The sequence below is a fragment of the Amblyomma mixtum genome, chromosome 2 (genome assembly GCF_055824585.1).
Source record: "Amblyomma mixtum isolate Tamu chromosome 2, ASM5582458v1, whole genome shotgun sequence".
Lineage (NCBI taxonomy): Eukaryota > Metazoa > Arthropoda > Arachnida > Ixodida > Ixodidae > Amblyomma > Amblyomma mixtum.
The window spans coordinates 6,173,167-6,193,004 of record NC_143013.1 but is presented as its reverse complement, the minus strand read 5'-3'; the positions used below and the strand labels follow the sequence as shown (position 1 = coordinate 6,193,004).

At 44.0% G+C, this 19,838-nt stretch overlaps 2 protein-coding genes across 2 annotated transcripts; both read right to left on the bottom strand.

Moving 5' to 3' along the window:
- Positions 1-267: 267 nt before the first annotated feature.
- On the bottom strand, positions 268-14,443 carry LOC149358292 (uncharacterized). Its single transcript, XM_089570318.1, has 6 exons — positions 14,151-14,443; positions 13,841-14,004; positions 5,888-6,017; positions 5,294-5,437; positions 2,423-2,730; positions 268-1,177 (listed from the first exon to the last, which is right to left on the bottom strand). Exons 1-6 carry the CDS (start codon positions 14,295-14,297, stop codon positions 748-750), a joined length of 1,323 nt encoding a protein of 440 aa, XP_089426444.1. The 5' UTR covers positions 14,298-14,443; the 3' UTR covers positions 268-747.
- On the bottom strand, positions 10,367-13,785 carry LOC149358293 (uncharacterized). The gene has a single exon (XM_089570320.1). The coding sequence runs from the start codon at positions 12,996-12,998 to the stop codon at positions 12,447-12,449; it is 552 nt and encodes a 183-aa protein (XP_089426446.1). The 5' UTR covers positions 12,999-13,785; the 3' UTR covers positions 10,367-12,446.
- Positions 14,444-19,838: the final 5,395 nt, after the last annotated feature.

Sequence of the window (19,838 nt, the reverse complement as noted above, 5' to 3'; positions counted from 1 at the left end):
GAACAAATTCTGTCATTGGCTCAGTGCTGAAGTTGAAAATGTCTCGCGAGTATTTCTGTCCACAGTGAAACTGTCTAGAACAAAGCAAAATGTGCTTCTCACTCAATCTTATGGAGTAGTGATTGGTTTAATGCTGATAATGTGTTCCCTTTCATACTGGAGCTACTTGTACATCAATTAATACAGCCAACATGATAGTATCTCCACTACCATCAGTACAGGAGCAACCTGTGCTTGGTCTGAAGAGCCATCTCTCTGAAAACTGGCTGCATCATGCAAGAGAGAGCGAGAACAAAACTTTATTATTATAAAGGAATTTCCCAGCAAACGAGAAACAGAGACGTCTAGCGAGACGTCTCTGAGAGGTTTCTGGTTTGCTGGGTTGGGGCATTTGTCTGGGTCCCCGCACAACCCCACTGCACTAAAGTGTCTATGTCCCTAAGGTCCATAATAGCAGCGGCCAGGCCAGTGGCGATGGTGACTCGCTATATTTATGTCTTGTTACCCGTGAAAATGAATCGCATGATCATTCTCACGGGTACAAGACAAATATAGCGAGTCATGTATCATTCATTCAGGCAAACCATACAAGCCTGGCTCACTAATCAAGAGATCTGGCCACAAAAGCCATGAGTGTAGAAACAGCGGAGAACTAGGACACGCATGTTATGTCACGAGTACAGCATACAGCTTTGTCTTTCAAAAAGGCTGGTGCTTCGTGTAGCTACCAATAGAAAGAGTCTCCTTTCATGAGCGAAGTGGGAGACACTGCCGCTCATCCAAGTTCTTCAGGGCAGCCTCCTTAGACGCACCCGACTGCTGCCACTGCCAAGGAACCTCGCCCACGCTGCTGCAAAAATACGCCATGAAGAGGTTCCTCGCATGTACAGCATCTGTATCGCAGTCCTCCACCCTTGCTGCGACCTCAAGTGGGAAACAGTGTGCCTCTTGGTCTGTTTGCTTAATGCGTTGCCGCCATGACCCTGGAGTGAGGTTGCCAGCACCGTCCTCTGTGTCCACAAACTGTTGATGATGTGGATTCATGTCAGCGAGAAAGTTGTGCAGCATGCAGGTGGCCTTAATCACATATTCGACGTTACTCGGCATCAAAGGAATGGTGCGGAGCAGCACTCGCCATCTGGCTGCGGTGAGCCCAAAGGCATTCTCTGCGCATCTCCTGTAAAAACACAGCAAAGATAGAGTTAAAGAAAACAAAAGAGAGCTAGAACAAGGTGAGCGAACTGCTACGGCATGTAGATATTCTTTAAAGTGACATGAAAGACAACTTTTTCTAACCATACCAAAATCGTGCAGCTCGGTTCATCACTTCATGTTACTCAAGAGAAGCCAGTGTCACCACCCTCAAGCAGTTCCTCCGTCTCTCAACAGTGGAATCACGCCGCGTCGTTTCCCGCCTATGCTTACTTCATACATTTTATCATAACACAAGATCACGGCACGCTCTATTAACCGCCCCACTACGAACGTCCTCCCGGCTTAGTCACGGTAACCCGATAGCACGCATCAGTGGCCACACATCTGCTTACAACAACTCATTTTTCCCCAACGCAATAGCACTATGGAATTCACTGCCTAACGACATCGCTGCATGCACTGATCACAAAACATTCCGTGAGAAAATAAAAATTCACCTCACATAGATCTTGATCACTTCTGCGCTCTTTGTAGCGAGTATTGCTTCATATATCTTTAATGAATGATGTATCACCTGCCGGGAAATCCTGATGTGACTACAACCCCTTTTATGTTTGTTTGTATGTTTGTTCTTTTTATTGTTATGCATGTCCCCATCATCGCCGTTGTAAACCAATATGTGCCCCCCCTTATGTAATGCCTTCAGGCCTTTAAGGGAACAATAAATGAAATGAAATGAAAATGCTTCATGTAACCACAGGCATAAAGCTGACAAAATATTAGGATTATGACATGTTTAGAATTCATTCAGAAACGCTGCTTAGGCATGCGTACATAAGCAGAAGCCTGAATGCATTGCAACTCTGATAGGTACACTCAGGATAACAGTTTCTGCCATGAAAAAACATTACCTTGAAGACTAGAATGGGAAAAGCCTGAACTTGGCCATGCATACATACACTGCACAGCGTGAGGGCTTCACGGTGTGGGTTTGGGGTGTGTGCAGACACCTTTTTCCCGACAATTCACGGTGCTCCAAAAGTAAAGAGGAGCATGCGAATGCTGGAAAAATAGCATCTCGGCGAGCTTTAGCAGTGGATGCCCATGCACAGCAATACCCCACGTAGCCTATCCAGTTAACCAGTGATATTCTTTTGGTGTTCATCTTATTAGTGGCCCGGGCAAAGCAGCATAATTTCTCCACAGCTCGCATGATCCATTTTACTTCTGGGTCACCTGCCCCACCAGTGCACTATCAATACTGTACCGTGCTCTGTTCAGCCTATAGTTGAAGATTGCCTTCTCGTCTTCAACTTGTCCTGGAAACGGGATCACAAGGTCCTTTCGTGGCGAAAATGCGTCATCGCCCACAAAGACATACGGTGCGAGCGTTCCACCAGTGTTGGGAAGCGCAGCTGGCGAAGGAATGCCCAGTGCGCCGCTGCAGAGTGCCCTGCCAAAGTCTGAATCCTCAAAGACGTTGCTCCCAGGCTGTCGACTCTCGGTGAGCACATCGACAAGGGTGTATTTGCACTTGCTGTCAACGGCTGCCAACAGCACGACTGAGGAGGTGTTCTGAAATGTGGCAAGCAGCACTGAGGCATTAGTACAGAGGTTGAAACGTCACCACAACAAGGATGCATGTGAGCTCCTTACACTTCCACGATTCTTCATTTGCTTCACTCCAGCTAATCCAGTAATGATGACCCTACGAGGGGACACCTAGCACCTTGCCAGTTTTCAAATACAAGTTTTCCAGGTTTCTCCCATCCAATTTGTTTTAATCCACTGATCATGTGAAAAGAATGAGATAAACAATACACAACAGAACCTTGATACGATTACGGTTGATATGAATTTGTAAAATTTCATGGCGTGAGTGTGTTGTGTATAAATTGCGAAATTTTGGATATTCTGAACACTCTATCATACTACTACTATGTGAGCTGCAACTGCATCCTTGAGTACTAAACACTGCCCGCACATCACCAATGCCGCAATCTCTAGTTGTGGGGATATGTACCATGAGTAGTGAGCGGCAGTGCGTGACCGTATATAAATCCCATCATCTGCTAACAGATCTGCGTGCCTGTGCTGACGCCTACAGATTTTGTTCGTTTTATATGATACAAATTTCGGATGATATGGCGCTGGTGTTTTTCACGCCCCGACCCCATGAGGTTCATATCATCGAGATCCTACTGTATTATGTGTGAACTGCTCACAAATTACAACTGCATTCTCGGCTAAGCTATTGGGCTGCTTCTGCACGTTCCTTTCTTTCATGCTGTCCGGTACTGGCCATCACAGCTGCTGCTAACTTGTATCGACGTAGAACAATCAGTGCTGACTCCGGCTTGATAATGTTAAGCACTCACGAGTTAACCAGTGCTGCTATTCGCAGTGTTGCACCACTCTCGGGTTAGTATACTACTTGCCACACAAAAGTTCGCAGGATGAGTGTTCTCGAAAAAAAAAAAAAATTATTGATGAGCTGCGTCATGACCCAGCAGCAGCCGATGGAGTATGGTCATTTCCACATACCTTCAACACTTCGGGCGACTGGCTTGCTTGAATGCTTCCAAATAAATTTTTTCCCATGCACCCCATAAACTTTTGTGGCTGATAGTATATGCAGCAATATATTTGGACCAATGTACAGAGACTTTCATCTTTGGCTGGAGAATTTTAAGGAATCCCTCATGCACCCTATTCGCACCAAAATAGTTTGCAGAAAGTAGCATATTATGGTCTATTTTGCTTGAGATGCAAGTTAACAGAAGCAATACTAGAATCGACTGGGATCATTGAAAAACTACTGCCCACTACAACACCAGTTCAAACGAAATGTGAGTTGAGTGGCAAATTTGACAACTGACATTACCTGCCATTGTCACTCGCGCACCCTGACAAATTTTCCTTGTGGATCACTTTTTTACAAGAGGAAGTTGTAGTGAGAGCACATCACATTTCTTGACCATTCCAGACAATACAGACACTTGTCAGTGTTAAGTTACTTCTTAAGCAAAACATTTTACAATATGCGAATTTGTGCATGCTTTGGTCACAAATAGGCCAATAGCTTGCACAGAATTTTTTTTAAATTCTTTATTCAAACATGGAAGACCCTGTATGATGTGGGCCACATAACATGTGTGCCTTCATTGATCATCTCACTAGCTTGGCCGTCATACATCAGTGTAGTATATTTATTTAAGTAATACATCGGATCTCAACAGTGTACATCAACATTTCACAGAAGGTGCACTATTCTACAAAAGGGTTAAATGTTGGGCTAGTTAGTGTTCAGCAGGCATATTTTTTGGGGGTTGGTTGGGGTCTTTCTGTCGTCCCGTCTTTTGCGCTAAAATATGCCTGTGAAGTGCACTCACTATTAAGGCGAAAGCCTTTAATGCCTCATGCTGTCCTTAGCAATCTGTGTCAGCAGCCGTGTCTGTGTCTGTGTCATGTCAGATGTCTGTGTCATGTCAACAGATGTGTCAGTGTTTTGATGGGTGTCCACCGAGATATGTGAGACAGTTACTGTGTAATTTCCTTTCCCCAAATACAATTTTCAGATGGTGGAGTTCCCATGGACTCCCTGGCAGCGCCACAACAAGCTGTCGCGTTCCACTCCTAAAGGCGAAGCTTAAGCGCCATTAATTAGCAGTCAATTAGTGCTGAGTGATTATTCAGTAATTAGTCATTAATTAGTAATTTGTCATTACTTCATCATCAATTATGTGTGATGTCATCCAGTGGTGACGTCACCAGTGTCACATAGGCAAAGTGGTGCGGAAAACGCTTTCGCCTCAACGCACTTTAGACAGTCAAAGTGCCCCTGATTTTTTTCTGTTCGCATTTCGCTAGTGAAGAACAGTTCCCTCTGCAGCGGCCAACCAAAATTGTGTACTGAATCATCGAAGACACTTTTGAGAGGTTTGGTATTAAGAGTATTGAGAATTTTGATGACCATTCCCAAACAGTTTTTAGGGCAAATTTAGATTCTCAGCCAAGTTTTTTTTCTGCTCTTAGGCACAGTGCTCCAAACTATAAACGTTGGCTCCAAACATACGTCCTGACAGAAATAAAATCGGTACATTTGTTAAAAAAGGTTGGTTTAGCACAGGCAATTTACCTTGTGGTTCAGGTATCCACCAGCTGAAAGGCAAGGCGTGGCAATCGATACATGTCTGCCGCCAATAGCACCCACGCAGTTGGGAAACTGCCAATGTTCTACAAAGCCATTGGCGATTTGGCACCAGTCTTCTCCAGTTGGGACCTGTGGTAACCAAAAATTTTCTTGAAGCATAACGCAGGTAAGCTGAGCAGCAATAGATACAATTAGTTACCCATCTGCCGATGTAAATGCATGTAACTAATGTAATAACACCAGGCCTTTGATGAAAGGTTGTTTTTTAACATTCAGGCTATCGACACTATTAACTAAACAGGTTTGGGGAGCATGGGCCAAGGATTTATAAAAGGCCAGTGTAGTGCCATAAATGGTGTGGTCTGGCCACACGTCAAGAACAATTAAGGCTAAGTAACAATGTGTGATTCATATAAAACGTACAACAGCGACACTCCAAATCATGTGATTTATATCCACTAACACTGTATATTTGTCCCCAAATATAAGCAACACTAGTACAAAAACAAAAGAATAAATACAAATCAAACTGTGTGACTGTGAAAGCTGAAGCTGGGAAACTCGAAAAGTGCACATCACCTTCATAAACCGATATCTGAGGTTGGCCCAGATAGCTCGACAAGTCAGATGAATGCTCAGCCGAGCTGTTTCGAATCCCACTAGGTATGCCTTGGCAACTTCCTTAATGTCCTTTCCTGAAGCCAAGTAGCTGGGACACAAAACAAAAAAATACAGTAATGATTTCAGTTTTTATTTTATTTTTTTATTTATAAATACTGCGGTCTTGAACTACAAGACCATCGCAGGTGGGTACATGATTTGTGTAATACCCAAGGACAATGAAAAGGAAATACAGCAGACAAGGCGTCACAGCAACGAAATTAGTACATCACACTGTACTGTATCAAATTCACAACCTCAGAATATATATACTGCAGTCATAGAGCCAAGCATATAATTCAGTAAATCTAAACAAATTGCTCATCAACCGAACATTCAAAATTTCTTCACTTGTTCCAGCATCTCCTCAAAATGGGACAAATTATTCTCTTCGACTATATGACCAGCAAGGTTGTTCCATTCGGTAATGGTTCTCGGAAAATAGGAATATTTGTAGCAGTTCGTTCTTGTGGATAAAGGTTTTACGGAAAGAGAATGTCTCAGGCGTGTTGCATAACCACTAGTAACTAACAATTTTCGAGATGTCAATGTTGTATTGCCCATGAATTAACTGGAAAAAGAATTTCAAACGACAGATACGGTTTCTATCAGTAACGGATGGTAAGCCACTCTTTTTAATAAGATTAGTGATAGAGGTGCGGCCATAGGAATTATAAATAAATCTTACTGCTTTCTTTTGAATCCTTTCTAATTTGTTAATGTTAATCTTGGTATATGGGTCCCAGATCATTACGGCATATTCTAAGATTGGCCGCACAATAGTGTTATACGCAAGGAAACGTGTTTCAGGAGTAGCGAACCGTAGTGCACGCCTCAAGAAGAATATTTTGCGCAGAGCATTTGCCGAGATGGTATCAATATGTTTGTTCCAGGAAAGATTATTGGAAATCCATAGGCCGAGATATTTGTAGCATATTACCTCTGAGAGTGCACTATCGGAAGTACCATACTGGTAGAGAAGAGGATTCCTTTTAAGCGTTATTCTCATATATACTGTTTTATCAAAATTTATCACCATTTGCCACCTATCACACCAGCGCATTACTTTCTGAAAGTCATTATTTAGCCTTATTTGATCTTCACTTGAGTTAATTCGTTCATAGAGGACACAATCATCAGCATATAACTTAACATTAACAGAGAGATCTTGGACGATATCGTTAATATAAATAATAAACAAAAGCGGTCCAAGCACAGATCCTTGGGGAACTCCCGATTCAACTGGAATGCAATGTGAGAGGGCACCATTTAGTGTAACAAACTGGCGCCTGTTTGTCAGGTAAGCCTTAATCCAGGTTATTAGTTTATCGTTTTTTATTACAGAACTCAATTTATATATTAGCTTGTTATGAGAAACCGTATCAAAGGCCTTGCGGAAATCTAAAAATATTACGTCAGTTTGTTTTCCTTCGTTTATGGCTTCTGCAAAATCATGAATTGTTTGTATTAGCTGTGTACATGTCGAATATCCTTTCCTGAAACCATGTTGAGCTTTCGATATTACGTTATGTTCTTCAAGAAAGGTGGATAAATGTTTATGAATAATGTGCTCAAGTATCTTACACGCTGTGGAAGTAAGTGAAATAGGGTGATAGTTTTGCACCTGTGTTTTGTCACCAGTTTTATGTAAAGGTTTAACTCTGGCAACTCGCCAGTCATCGGGTAGGGCGCCTTCCTCTATAGACCTTCTAAAAATGACACATAAATACTTGGAGCACCATTGCGCGTACTGCTTCAGAAAGGCATTTGGGATGTCGTCTGGGCCAAACGATTTCTTAACATCTAGATTTAGAAGTAAATTGAACACTCCACTTTCAGATATGGTAACATCAGGTATAGGGGGTAAAGACAGACTGAAAGATGGGAGATGACCATTGTCTGCAGTAAAAACAGTTTTAAAGTGGTTATTAAAGGCTACACAGGCTGCATTATCATCGCGAATACAATTTCCATCTATTACAAACATGTCGGCACTGCGGGAACTCGGGGTAATCGTCCTCCAGAATTTTTCAGGAGATTTTTTAATAAATGATGGGAGTTGGACACCAAAATATCTTTCTTTGTCAAGTAAAGTCTGATCTTTTAATTGTTGTGACACCTCCTCAATAACACGGGCTATGGAAGGGGTGGCTGATCTCGCTCGCTTTTTAAGACGTTTTAGTCGACGCTGCAAGTGCAGCGTCTCTCTGCTGATCCAAGGGTTGCGGCTACAAGGCTGCTTAGATATCTTCGGCACAAAACACCGGATACATTCATGAACCATGTTCTTGAAGATGAGCCACAAGTCATTAATACTGCAAGGATTCGTTTGGAAATCGTCATAACGAAGGTCAAGAATGTCAATGATGGACTCATTATCTGCTCGTGAAAAGTTTGGAAAGGAATGAAGAGCATCTTCATGCTTTAAAGAAACATCATTTAGTGACAATAAAACTGCCTTATGATCTGATATACCAGTAGCAACATCACAAGAGATGTTTTCCGTAATGGTGCCACTTAGAAAAAAGAGATCTAGGATGGACATCGAACCATGCTGTATTCTTGTAGGCTCATTTACAACTTGCAGCAGATCAAAGTTTAAGGCAAGGTCCAGCATTTCGTTTTCCATCAAATTACAGGACTGTGAAGAAAAAGTGCACCAATCAATATTCGGGAAATTGAAATCACCGGTCATAATTATTCTGTCTCCCGGTTTTACATGACACTGGATATACTCTTTTAAATGGTGCAAGACAGTGACAGGAGAGTTAGGGGGCCTGTAAATGGCGCCTAGTAAATACTTGATGTTATCAGCATAAACTTTGCAGAATATGCCCTCGACTCCGGTGACATCAGGTAATCTTATAAGTTGTAGAGATGCTTTGTATAGTATCGCAACTCCCCCACCTCTTCTGTCACGATCTTTTCTAAAGACCTGGTAGTTATTTGGAACAAATTCACTGTCATATATATCTTCACTTAACCACGTCTCAGTCAGCACTACTACATCAGGGTCATGCGTAAGTAAAAGACCTTCCAACTCAACGACTTTATTAACAACACTGCGACAGTTAGTATTTAAAACCCGAAAACAACCTTTTTTAGTTTTGTTCTGTCAGGTGTGCTTGGTAATCCTGTAACGCTTGTTTTCAGTTTTGTCCCAGGCAAATAAAGTCCCGTTCACACTTAATTTATCGAAGAATAACTTGACCTTCGCACCGTTCGCCCTTTCCTCTGCAGAGCTTTCCCATAGTTTTTGCCTTAACTGACGAACGCGAAGAGAAAAATCCTCTGAAATCGATATTTCAGAGCCCTTGAGTTTGGGACAGGCTTTCATTATCGATACTTTTTCACGGTAGTCTAAAAATCTCACAATTACTGGACGATCACCATCTTTCTTCTTTCCCAGCCTATGACAGCGTTCAATTCCACTAATGGTTAAATCAAGCTTTTCAAGAAACACACTCTCTTTTATCTCCTTGCTAAGATCATCAAATGTTTCAGTGCTCTCTTCTTTAACGCCATAAATTATCAGATTATTCCTTCGACTCCGGTTTTCTAACTCATCAACCTTATTCAAGAGGCTGGAAACATTTTGTTCTAGTTCAGCTATAGTTGATTTCAGGCCATTTACCTCTGCCTTCAATGTACCAAGAGAAGCCATTTGAGTTTCTATGCCACTTATTCGTTCATGTAAGCTAGCTACATTTTTTTCAAGTTTTTCTTGTCTAGTCAGGACATTGTTGATTGAAGCAGTTATGTTATTTTGCCCCAAGAGAAGCTGTTGCAACATTTCCTGGTCGGTAGGCCCCGGATTCGACTCAATGTCACCACAGATCAAAAGGCTTATTTTGAAAGAAACAGCAGAAACAACACTTTGTAAGCCAAGTGGGCATGGCAGCAGCAATAGAAAGCGGTCATCACTGCGAAAACACTTCATTCGAGAATAATCACTAACCTGCACGATAAAGCAGAACTGATTGAGCATCATGTCCGATGTGCTGCTGCCTAGCCCACTGGTTGAGATGGCCGGGGGACAACTTCTTATAGCCGCTGGTATGCCCACGTGACTTGACGTCACCGATGGGGTGGCAGAAGGTGAAACGAAGAAAGGCTGGACGATCTCGATGACGGGGCAACGGCTGGCTCGTGCGAATGACTTGATGTCTGGTTGATACGGAAGAGCAGCAGTAAATCCTTCTTCAGCGCAACCAAGGGAAGGCTGAACTTGAAAAAAGAGCGCCAAGGCCTGCACGATAAAGCAGAACTGATTGAGCATCATGTCCGATGTGCTGCTGCCTAGCCCACTGGTTGAGATGGCCGGGGGACAACTTCTTATAGCCGCTGGTATGTCCACGTGACTTGACGTCACCGATGGGGTGGCAGAAGGTGAAACGAAGAAAGGCTGGACGATCTCGATGACGGGGCAACGGCTGGCTCGTGCGAATGACTTGATGTCTGGTTGATACGGAAGAGCAGCAGTAAATCCTTCTTCAGCGCAACCAAGGGAAGGCTGAACTTGAAAAAAGAGCGCCAAGGCCTGCACGATAAAGCAGAACTGATTGAGCATCATGTCCGATGTGCTGCTGCCTAGCCCACCTCAGTATTTTAACCTTAATCACAACTTATTCCAAACAAAACAGTAATAATGCAAGCTCGGAATAAAGTAACCTTCTGTTGCAAGTTTGCAAATGCTATCAGGCATATACATTGCCCACGTACCAAACACTCATGGTGCCCTCTTGCTTTCAAGCTTGGACACATGTGGCAGAAGTTTCTAGTATTTGAAATTTTGGAACAACCATTCTTTGAGACATGGGATCCATGAGGCGCTCGACAACAGCCATGATTAAGGTTGGGGTCCCTTGCTTGTGAGGCTACTGGCGTTTTTTCACAATGTTTGTGCGACTGTTGTGGCCCTCCCGCTTATGACAAAAAAAAGTTTTAGATCCTTAGAAAGAGAAATGCAATTAATTTTAAATGGTGTGCATAGTAAATAGCGATCACTGTTGGCACTATTGGAGTGAGCAAGAAATGGATAGCATAAAACATAACCTTTGTTCTACATGCTTGCTTGCATGCAATGCTGTGGAAAAACGACTGCACCAAAAAGAGAGCTGCTCCTGCGGCGTTTAAATGAAACATTAATCTTTATAACTGGAGAACATTTTTTGGCTTCGGTGGACAGTTATTTACAACTGATGCTCTGATAAAGACCAAAAATGTGAAAAATGATGCATATTAGAGGCTGAACAGCTTCCGGTTTAATTAATTGTCAGCATGCAAGCATATTTGGCACATGTCTGGATCGTACATATTTCACTAAGTATGGGAGGTATCTTTGATGACCTGCACTTCATAGTTCTTCAGTTTTCATTGTTCAAGGTTACCCATGATCACTAAAACATGACCGACAGGGGTTGGGGTACCGAGTGCCTAGGTCTACGTGGGCCACATTTTTGTGATGAAGGGCAACTTTAAAAAACAGGAACTCCTCCTTCTTTTAGTCTGCCATCAGCTTCTACACAATGACTATTTTTGCTCTCCACAGCTGTGTGTCTCAGACCATCATGTTGCTTCGAGATGTGAAACCCTATCAACCTAACATTTTAAGAATTTCTAGAAAATAACTAAGTCAGCATGTAATGCTAAGTGTGCGTTAAACACATTAGTAAATAGGGAGTTCCAGATGTGCAGCCTTTAAGTCAAACTGTCAACAAGGCCAGCACTGTCTGACACACAAATGCTTCTACGACAGTAGAAAGCACCGCGTTATGTTAGATCATCACCACTTTCAAGTTATAATTACACTTCAGGCACGGTTTTCAGTGCTGGACATGCACAAAAGACAAAAACTTTACAGTTTGCACAAGCAATGCTTAACGTGTTTCGCGCTCTTGCAGCTAGTACACTGCAGGCTTGTCTACAACACTGAAGCAGTGTGTCTCTGAACAAAGCGAAATCTTGGCTATGGTGCTGTTACTGGTATAGTGCTTGTGCCAGTGAAATTGTACGAGGTCTGTTAGAAAAGTATCTGACCTTTGGCTGAAGAAAAAAAACTGGCATGACTGGAGCGTTGGAAACCTAATCATCGTCAAAGTAGTCTCCTTGGGACTTCCCACATTTCTCCCAGCGGTGCTGCCACGTTTTTAAGTATTTCGAAAAGGCCTATTTCGGAATGGAGTTTAGCTCGCTGTCGTAGCAGCCATAATGTCCTCTCTTGTCTGAAACCGCGCTCTTTTCAATGGCCTCTTGATTTTGGAAAGCAGCCAGAAGTCGCAGGGGGCCATATCAGGAGAGTAAGGAGCCTGTTGAACTACATGAGTGGTTTTTTACCAAAATGTCTGAATCAAGTGCGAGGAATGTGCAGGAGCATTGTCGTGATGGATGCGCCAATTTCCTGATGACCTCAACTCCAGTCTCTTGCGCCACACAGCATCACGTAGGCGACGGAGGACATCCCTGTTGTACTCTTTGGTCATTGTCTGACCCTGTGGGGTGCGTACTCGTGGTATGCCATACAGCGGGAGTCTAAGAAAGCAGTCAGCATCACTTTGACGTTGCTGCGCATTTGGCAGGCCTTCTTCTGTCTTGGTGACGTGGAATGCTTCCACTGTGACGACTGGGATTTGGTTTCCGGGTCGTACCCGTACACCCAAGACTCGTCACCAGTGATTATGGCGTTGATGAAGTCGGGGTCACTTTTTGTGGAATCCAGCATGTCCTGTGAGACTTCAACAAGAAGCTGCTTTTGCTCCACCGTGAGCAGCTTCGGCGTGAATTTTGCCACAACTGTCTTCATGGCCGAATGTTCGGTAATAATGGAATGTGCAGAAAAAGTGCTGATGTCCACCTCTTCCTTGATTTCTCGGATAGTCACATGACGGTCCCTCATCACCACAGCGTTCCCTTCAGCAATGACCTGATCATTTCGGCATGCTGATGGCCGACGGGAGCGTGGCTCGCTCTCCATCGATGTGCGGCGCTCTTCAAACCAGTTGTACCACTGCTTAATCTGTGTGCTGCTCATAGCATCGTCACCGAAAGCCGTCTGATTATTCCAAATGGTTTCTGCTTGGCTGTCGCCCAGTTTATGGCAAAATTTGACGCATTAGCGCTGCTCCTGCCGCTCCGCCATTTTCCTTGCACTAAAAAACCGACGAGAGCACTGCGCACTACCTCACTCAAATGCTGCGTCCGAGCGACTGACGCTATCGGCACGCGGGAAAAAATTTGTGCATGCGCACGAAGGTTAAAGGTCAGCTGGTGCAAGCGCGCTTGTTTCATATCCATCAGGTGTTCGCAAAAAAAAAAAATAAGGTCGGATAATTTTCTAACAGACCTCGTACGTATATATGTGCCTGCTGTACAGTGCAAGCACTGTCTATGGTACTCGTTGGCTGTAGCTCACTGTTTCACTTCCTTTGCACCATGGAGCATACCTCAAGCGCTCCAACAAGCTTGCTCATAATTGTACCTCGCACTGCTTAGCTTGTAGTAAATTTGAACTCGTAGCCCCTACTGCCATGGCCAGTCTAGAGGCGCGCTCCCCTTGATTCCGGCCACCTATGGTTACAGCTGAATGTCAGAGAAGGGGCTGCCTGCGACTGACTGCACCAACACAGGCGTAACCGCAGTGCCCCTGTGTTGTGACTCTGATCGTGTGTGTTTTCCTCTTTTTTAATCTTAATATTCCGGCTAGGCCACAAATGTTGTGACCGCCTGCTACATAGGGTTATGCCACAATATCATCATCATCAAACAATTTGCCAAGCTGTTCTATTAGTATGGTGCATGTATGGTGTCTGTTCTAGCAATGCCTACTGTTTTAGCACGTTCTTGCGAGCGTCAAGTCTTGCAGCTTTTGCTAACCTCAGCGCTATCGCCAGCCGCTCTCCTGGTTCGAGCGGCTCTCTGACGACGTGTTGCCGCGTCAAGTCATCTTCCACAAACGACAACAGCACGTCGAACATACGCGGTGTCATCCGGTATAACTTGATGAATGTTTCGAGTTTTCCATCACGAACTTCACGCATCTGCAGATAGAAGGTTTAAAAAAAAAAGGAAAAACAAATTGATCGGCAATCCATGTTCCAACAGCTAGAAAACAGCAGTCATAGAGTCAATGCTGGTGAGATGCTTGGCATCACACTGCTACATAAGTAGTTGCAGAGATACTTACCACCCTGTAGTAAAGACCCTTTTGTTTGCGTTCAAGGAACGCGGGCTGCACCCACATGCGATGGCGCCGCCGCCTCTCTTGCTGCTTTCTAAGCAATAATAGGAGGAGAAGCTTCTTTTTCAGAAGCAGCAGCCGCCTTCTATCCATGAAGAGCGCGTCTTAAAACCACACGAACGATTCAAAACACGAGTGGCACAACAGCTACCAGCGCAACCAGCCAGACCTGAGTGCTCGAGTTTCGGCAGTTTTTCACATGGTTTTTCTTCAGCTCATAGCCAAGGTAGATGTACTATGGTAGCGTAGGCTCCATAGAAGCCCATACGTTCAAAACATGGCGGCTTGTGGTGCGCAGCCAGCGCCGTCTTCGAAATGCGTGGACAACAAAAAACTGACGTCATAATTAAAACAAAAACGCGACGTCAAAGTCACGTGTTTTAGTGACGTCATATACGTGACGTCAGCGTCAGGTGCTGCTTGGCGGGAAAAATAAACTGCTGAACGCCGCGACGCTTCAGCGCGACACCCAACACGAGAACGAAGAAAGAAGACACGAGTGCCGACCACCAACGCTATTTTTAGGTAGTCAGTTCTCGTTGTGCCTTTTTCCTTCGTCCTCACCTCAGGTGTCGCGCTGAATGTCGCAGGTGTCGCGCTGAAGCGATGAAATGTGACGCCGCCAGACAGGTTATCGCTCGCACATCGTGCAACCGCACACCTCTTTTTTGCGTACGGGGGCGCCATGGCCACAGACGATGCCCTTTGGGGGCAAAAGCGACAGAACCGCACCCAACGGAACGAAACTAAACAGAAGCGCTGGCAAAAGGCAAAAGCGGAAACTGTACACGAACGATGCACACCAAGAACTCGAGCAACAAGCAACGAGGAAAAAGTAGGGCTAGCAGAATCGAGTTTCAAACAAAAGCAAGCAGAATGGTCAAAAGATATGACCAGGGTATTACATCAGAGCACCGTCAACCTTGGCATCGTTCCGCTGCCATTGCCGCTACTCTGAGCGAACGCTGTCATAAATTTTTACTAAGCAAGCGCTATACTTTCTAACAAAATGCACACAACTAAAATATTTTAAAAAGGAATCACTGCAATTGTTTTTGAATGCTTTTGAAACACAAAATATGTCCTAATTATTTTCCTCTTCTAGTTGTTTGTCCACTCATTTCATTTTGGCGCTTTAGTTCCACCCATAATTTGATGTCGCTAGCACTTGGTTCTGGACCGCATTCGGGCTCCGGCTTCGCGACCTATTTCAATAGACCTTGTCATAGCTCAGCTCAGCTAGCCTTCTTGTCGATGTCACTGTCGATTTTGCATATTCACGGAATTCTACAGCGCTGATTTGTGTAAATTCGTTGAGTAATCCAACTTCTGAGAAGGTCATTCAACCTTGGCATATTTGTAACAAGCGCGCACCAAAGCGCGGATAATGAAAAAGAAAAAAACCTCGAAGATTGCCTACGCGAAGTGTGCAGCTGTAAATCTTTGAGGCCAAAAAACCAAAATTTTGTTTTTGCTGTGCTGCAACAGATGGCAGCACAGGCACAGCTTCGCAGCATACGCCGATTTTAGTAGCACACGGCAACTGGCGGGAGTTTTGAGAGGCGCCCGTTCACAAACACGTAGCTATGTGCTCTCGACCACTTAATGCGACCTCTTACCAAGCTCTTTCCGGCGAATAAAATGTTTTACAATCAATTCCGCACACCACAGGTATTCCTGTTAATTTTAAAGAATTACTGTGTGTCTTATTCACGTGCCTTTGAAATATGAGCGGGGGTTTCTGTCTGGTGTGGTTCCTCGCATAATGGCCATATACACCCTACACCCTTTTTACACCCTTTCACGGAGACCTTTTAAAGCCATTTTACACACAGCGTTCGGTGTAAAGAATAAAAAAAGAAGTCTTTCCATGCCGTATTCTGTAGTAAAAGGTGGCTTCATTCTTGAAAAAGTACCATGTGAAGCCTTCGATTTGCTTCCATACACCCACGAAATGCGGGAAGTGTTACTTCATTAAGTAGTTTAACAACGCTGAAATTCGGGCTTGTTGGTTCATACTTCGGATACTTCGGAGCAATGGAACAAACAGCACAGTTCTCTGAGGCCTCAGGGAATTACAGAAAACCATCGAATACTTTTAACTGTTTGCTCCGCCCTTTTGTTACAAATTTATCTATAGATAGCGACACCTTACTGTTTACCGTAAAGTTGATTTTGCCGTCCTTCATGCTGTGCAGGAAGCCGCTTATCATAGTGCTCCACTTTTCAAGACATGCATGCAAGATATGTCACTGCATGTCTCAATACATGTCTCACCATCATAAGAGTGCAGGGAAGGGGCAGAGGTCATGGTAGCGCCCGTTCATGTCATATGGGTAGCGGGACAATACGGTACAAAATCTGCGCCCATATCCCTTCCTTTTTGGGGGGAGGAAGGGTGGGATCAGTTCCCTTTTTTCCCCATTGCACCCGTCTATGCTCGCCGTTCAGATGGTGGGAACGAAGAGAGTGCAGGAAGAAAAACTAGGGAGGGCGTGCGTCACGTGACAGTTCTTAATTTTGCAATGAAGCTCCGCCCATTTTCAGGACCGCCACGCAGAATACCTCTGCGACAAAATAGTCCGTTTTAAAGCTTTTCTTCACTTCACTTCACTTTAATACCTTAAAGACAGGGTATTACATAAGGGGTGGGGCACACAGAAATGAAAAACAGAATGACTAACAGATAAGTTGAAAGTTATACAAATATAAGATTATCACTGAGCAAGTACACGCGTGATTTCTTCGATGAACAATGATTGGCATGTGATAGCAGCAAGTTCTCGGGGAAGGCCGTTCCAGTCGTTCGCGGTCCGGGGGAAGAATGATGAAGAAAATGTGGTGCGGGTGCGAGGTCGTGACACTTGCTGCTGATGGCCGGTGCGGAGGGAGATGCGTGGTGGTGGTGCGCAGATGTAGGGTTCCTGTCGTAGCTCAGAGTAAAAAAACTTGTGAAACAAACATAAACTAGCAATGCAGCGGCGATGAGCAAGGGTAAGTAGGCTGGACTGTGATTTGAGGGATGATATGCTGATATCAAAAGAATACGATGAATGAATGAATCTAGTTGCTCGGTTTTGAACTGCTTCAATTGAATTACAGAGATATGCTTGCTTTGGAGACCAGATGGGAGATGCGTATTCTAATTTTGATCTGACTAATGATTTGTATTCCGTAAAAAAAAAAAAATTACGAGGAACTTTAGCGTTTAAAGTGGTGAAAGGCGAAAGACTGAGTGCTGCATTCTGCTACGCGATTGTTCACTTCACATTCTGTTGGTATAATTAACTGCCAATTAATGACGCTTAATCTTTGCCTTTAGGAGTGGAACGCGACAGCGTGTTGTAGCGCTGCCAGGGAGTCCACGGAACGCCACCACCCGTTCGGCGCGATGCGTTGCCCTTTGAACGCAACGCTTTTTGATGAAAGGAAATGGCGCTGTAATTCTCTGCCATCTCGGTGGACACCTGAACCGCACCGTACAGGAAGAGAGGAAGTGGAGTGAAAGAAGAAAGAGAAAGAGGGGCCGTAATGAAGAAAATGAAAATTGTATTTGAGGAAAGGAAATTGCGCAGTAACTGTCTCACATATTTCGGTGGACACCCGTCAAAATTCTCGCGCAGTGACGTCACGACCATTTCGACCAATCTGAAACGCGGACAAATTTGCTAACACGTATTGGTCACGACAGTATGAGCCATTAAAGGCTTTCGCCTTAAAAGGAGCTAACCAGAAACATAAAGAATCTGAATTCGTCTACTGTTGCGATTGGTCAGCTGAATACAAGACGCCGCAGACCGTGGCCCATTGTTACCACATGCTGATTTTTTTTTTAAGTTGTATGCTTTGGTGGCCAGGATCTCAGGCCTCAAGTGGGACCAATTTGACGTGTCTTGGGAGAGAAAAGTAAGAGAACGGCATCAAGGAGGGGGAGGAGGTGGAGTGAGCGCGGCTTCGGCCGCTTATCTGTTTTTTAAGCCAGCGTCCGCTTCGGCGGACGCGGTTGTTGCTGCGACGCGCGTCTTTTCTTTCCTTTTTTTTTTCTCTTTCCTCTGATCTTTTAACTCTCCTCTATCTGCACGTGGCAGCGGTGGTGGCTCGGCTCGAGCCAGTAGGCAGGCCCGTGCAATTTCCTTTTCATCCTTCTCTCAGTCAACAAGAGAGCTTGAATTGCGGAGACTGGCCGCATGACATAGCACTCCCTCATAAGTTTTCTTTCCTGTATGCCTGAGGCCTTGAGCTTCGTTAGCGCTTGGGTGCTGCTAACGACGGCTACACACAGAACGATCGAGCGGCATGCGTCGCGCTGCTTTCTTATTTCGACGATATTCCCTCGGAAGTAGCGAAAACAATCCAATTTCATTTCAATTCAGTTTTACTACATCGAGGTTAGAATTCATCACAAAACCTACATACAATCAATACAATCAATACAATCTTTATTCAACATCTCAAGGATGTTTGGAGTACAGACAAAAAGCCTGACATAGGCTTGACTAGGCCCGCACCCCAATACATGGCAAACAGAGGCAGCGCATGGTAAAAATAAAAAGAGAAAAAAAAGAAAAGAAACCACAGCATTTGGATTTTGGGAACGCAATCTGAAGCTACTGCTGCAGTAATAAAATATATATATATATATATATATATATATATATATATAAATGCATAAAGCAGACTAATAATTGACAGTGAAACATACGCCAGTCCAAGTTGTGCATACATCAATAAGATATACAGGTAATGAAATTATTACATAACATATAGAAGCGTGCACGAACCTAGACTCCCGTATAAGATAGTTGAAATATATCTGGTAAAAAGTAGAGATACAGAAGTAAATGCAAAAAACAAATGGTTCCAAAGAATAAGAAAAAGCATGTTCACATTCTAATTCCATACAAATTTCTTTCGTAGGTTTTTCAATGAAATAGATTGTATATCTTTGTTCTCGTCCTTCGAGAAATCATTTAGCATTGTCGGCAGTTTGAATTTCAACATTTGATTTCCATAACCCGTACGGCATTTACTCACATACAGAAGGAGATCCCAGAGTTAGCGTATGTATCGGGACCTCCTATAAATGACAAATCAAAATCATAGTATAAAGTCGCAGTGACATATATCACAATATATACTACAGTTATACAAAAGTCATTTAAACATTCGAAATGATTAGAACATAGTTTTGACATATATATATATATATATATATATATATATATATATATATATATATATATATATATATATATATATATATATATATACAGCGCACGTCATCGAAATAACACTGGGCTTCTTCGATTATCCGCCTTTGGCAGCCCGCGGGTTGCTTGCGGGCTGCCCGAGCGCGCTCGATTTTCTCGGGTTGCTCCGCCCACTTCCGGTGGCTGCCCGGAACGCGTTCGTTTTTCTCTGGCTGGGCGGTTTCGGGCTGCCAGCCGGCGGCCAGACTCGCCAGGACGATTTTGTGCTGGCAGCGCGCGGGCAGCTAGCAGACGACATAGAGGTGTACGGTAGCGAGAAGCTCGCGCGGCCATTTTTATATGGACTAGAAGGACCGCGGTACTTCATGCGATGTTTTGCGCGATGCAGGCGCTTGTTTCGACTAGGCCACGGTGCATATCGACT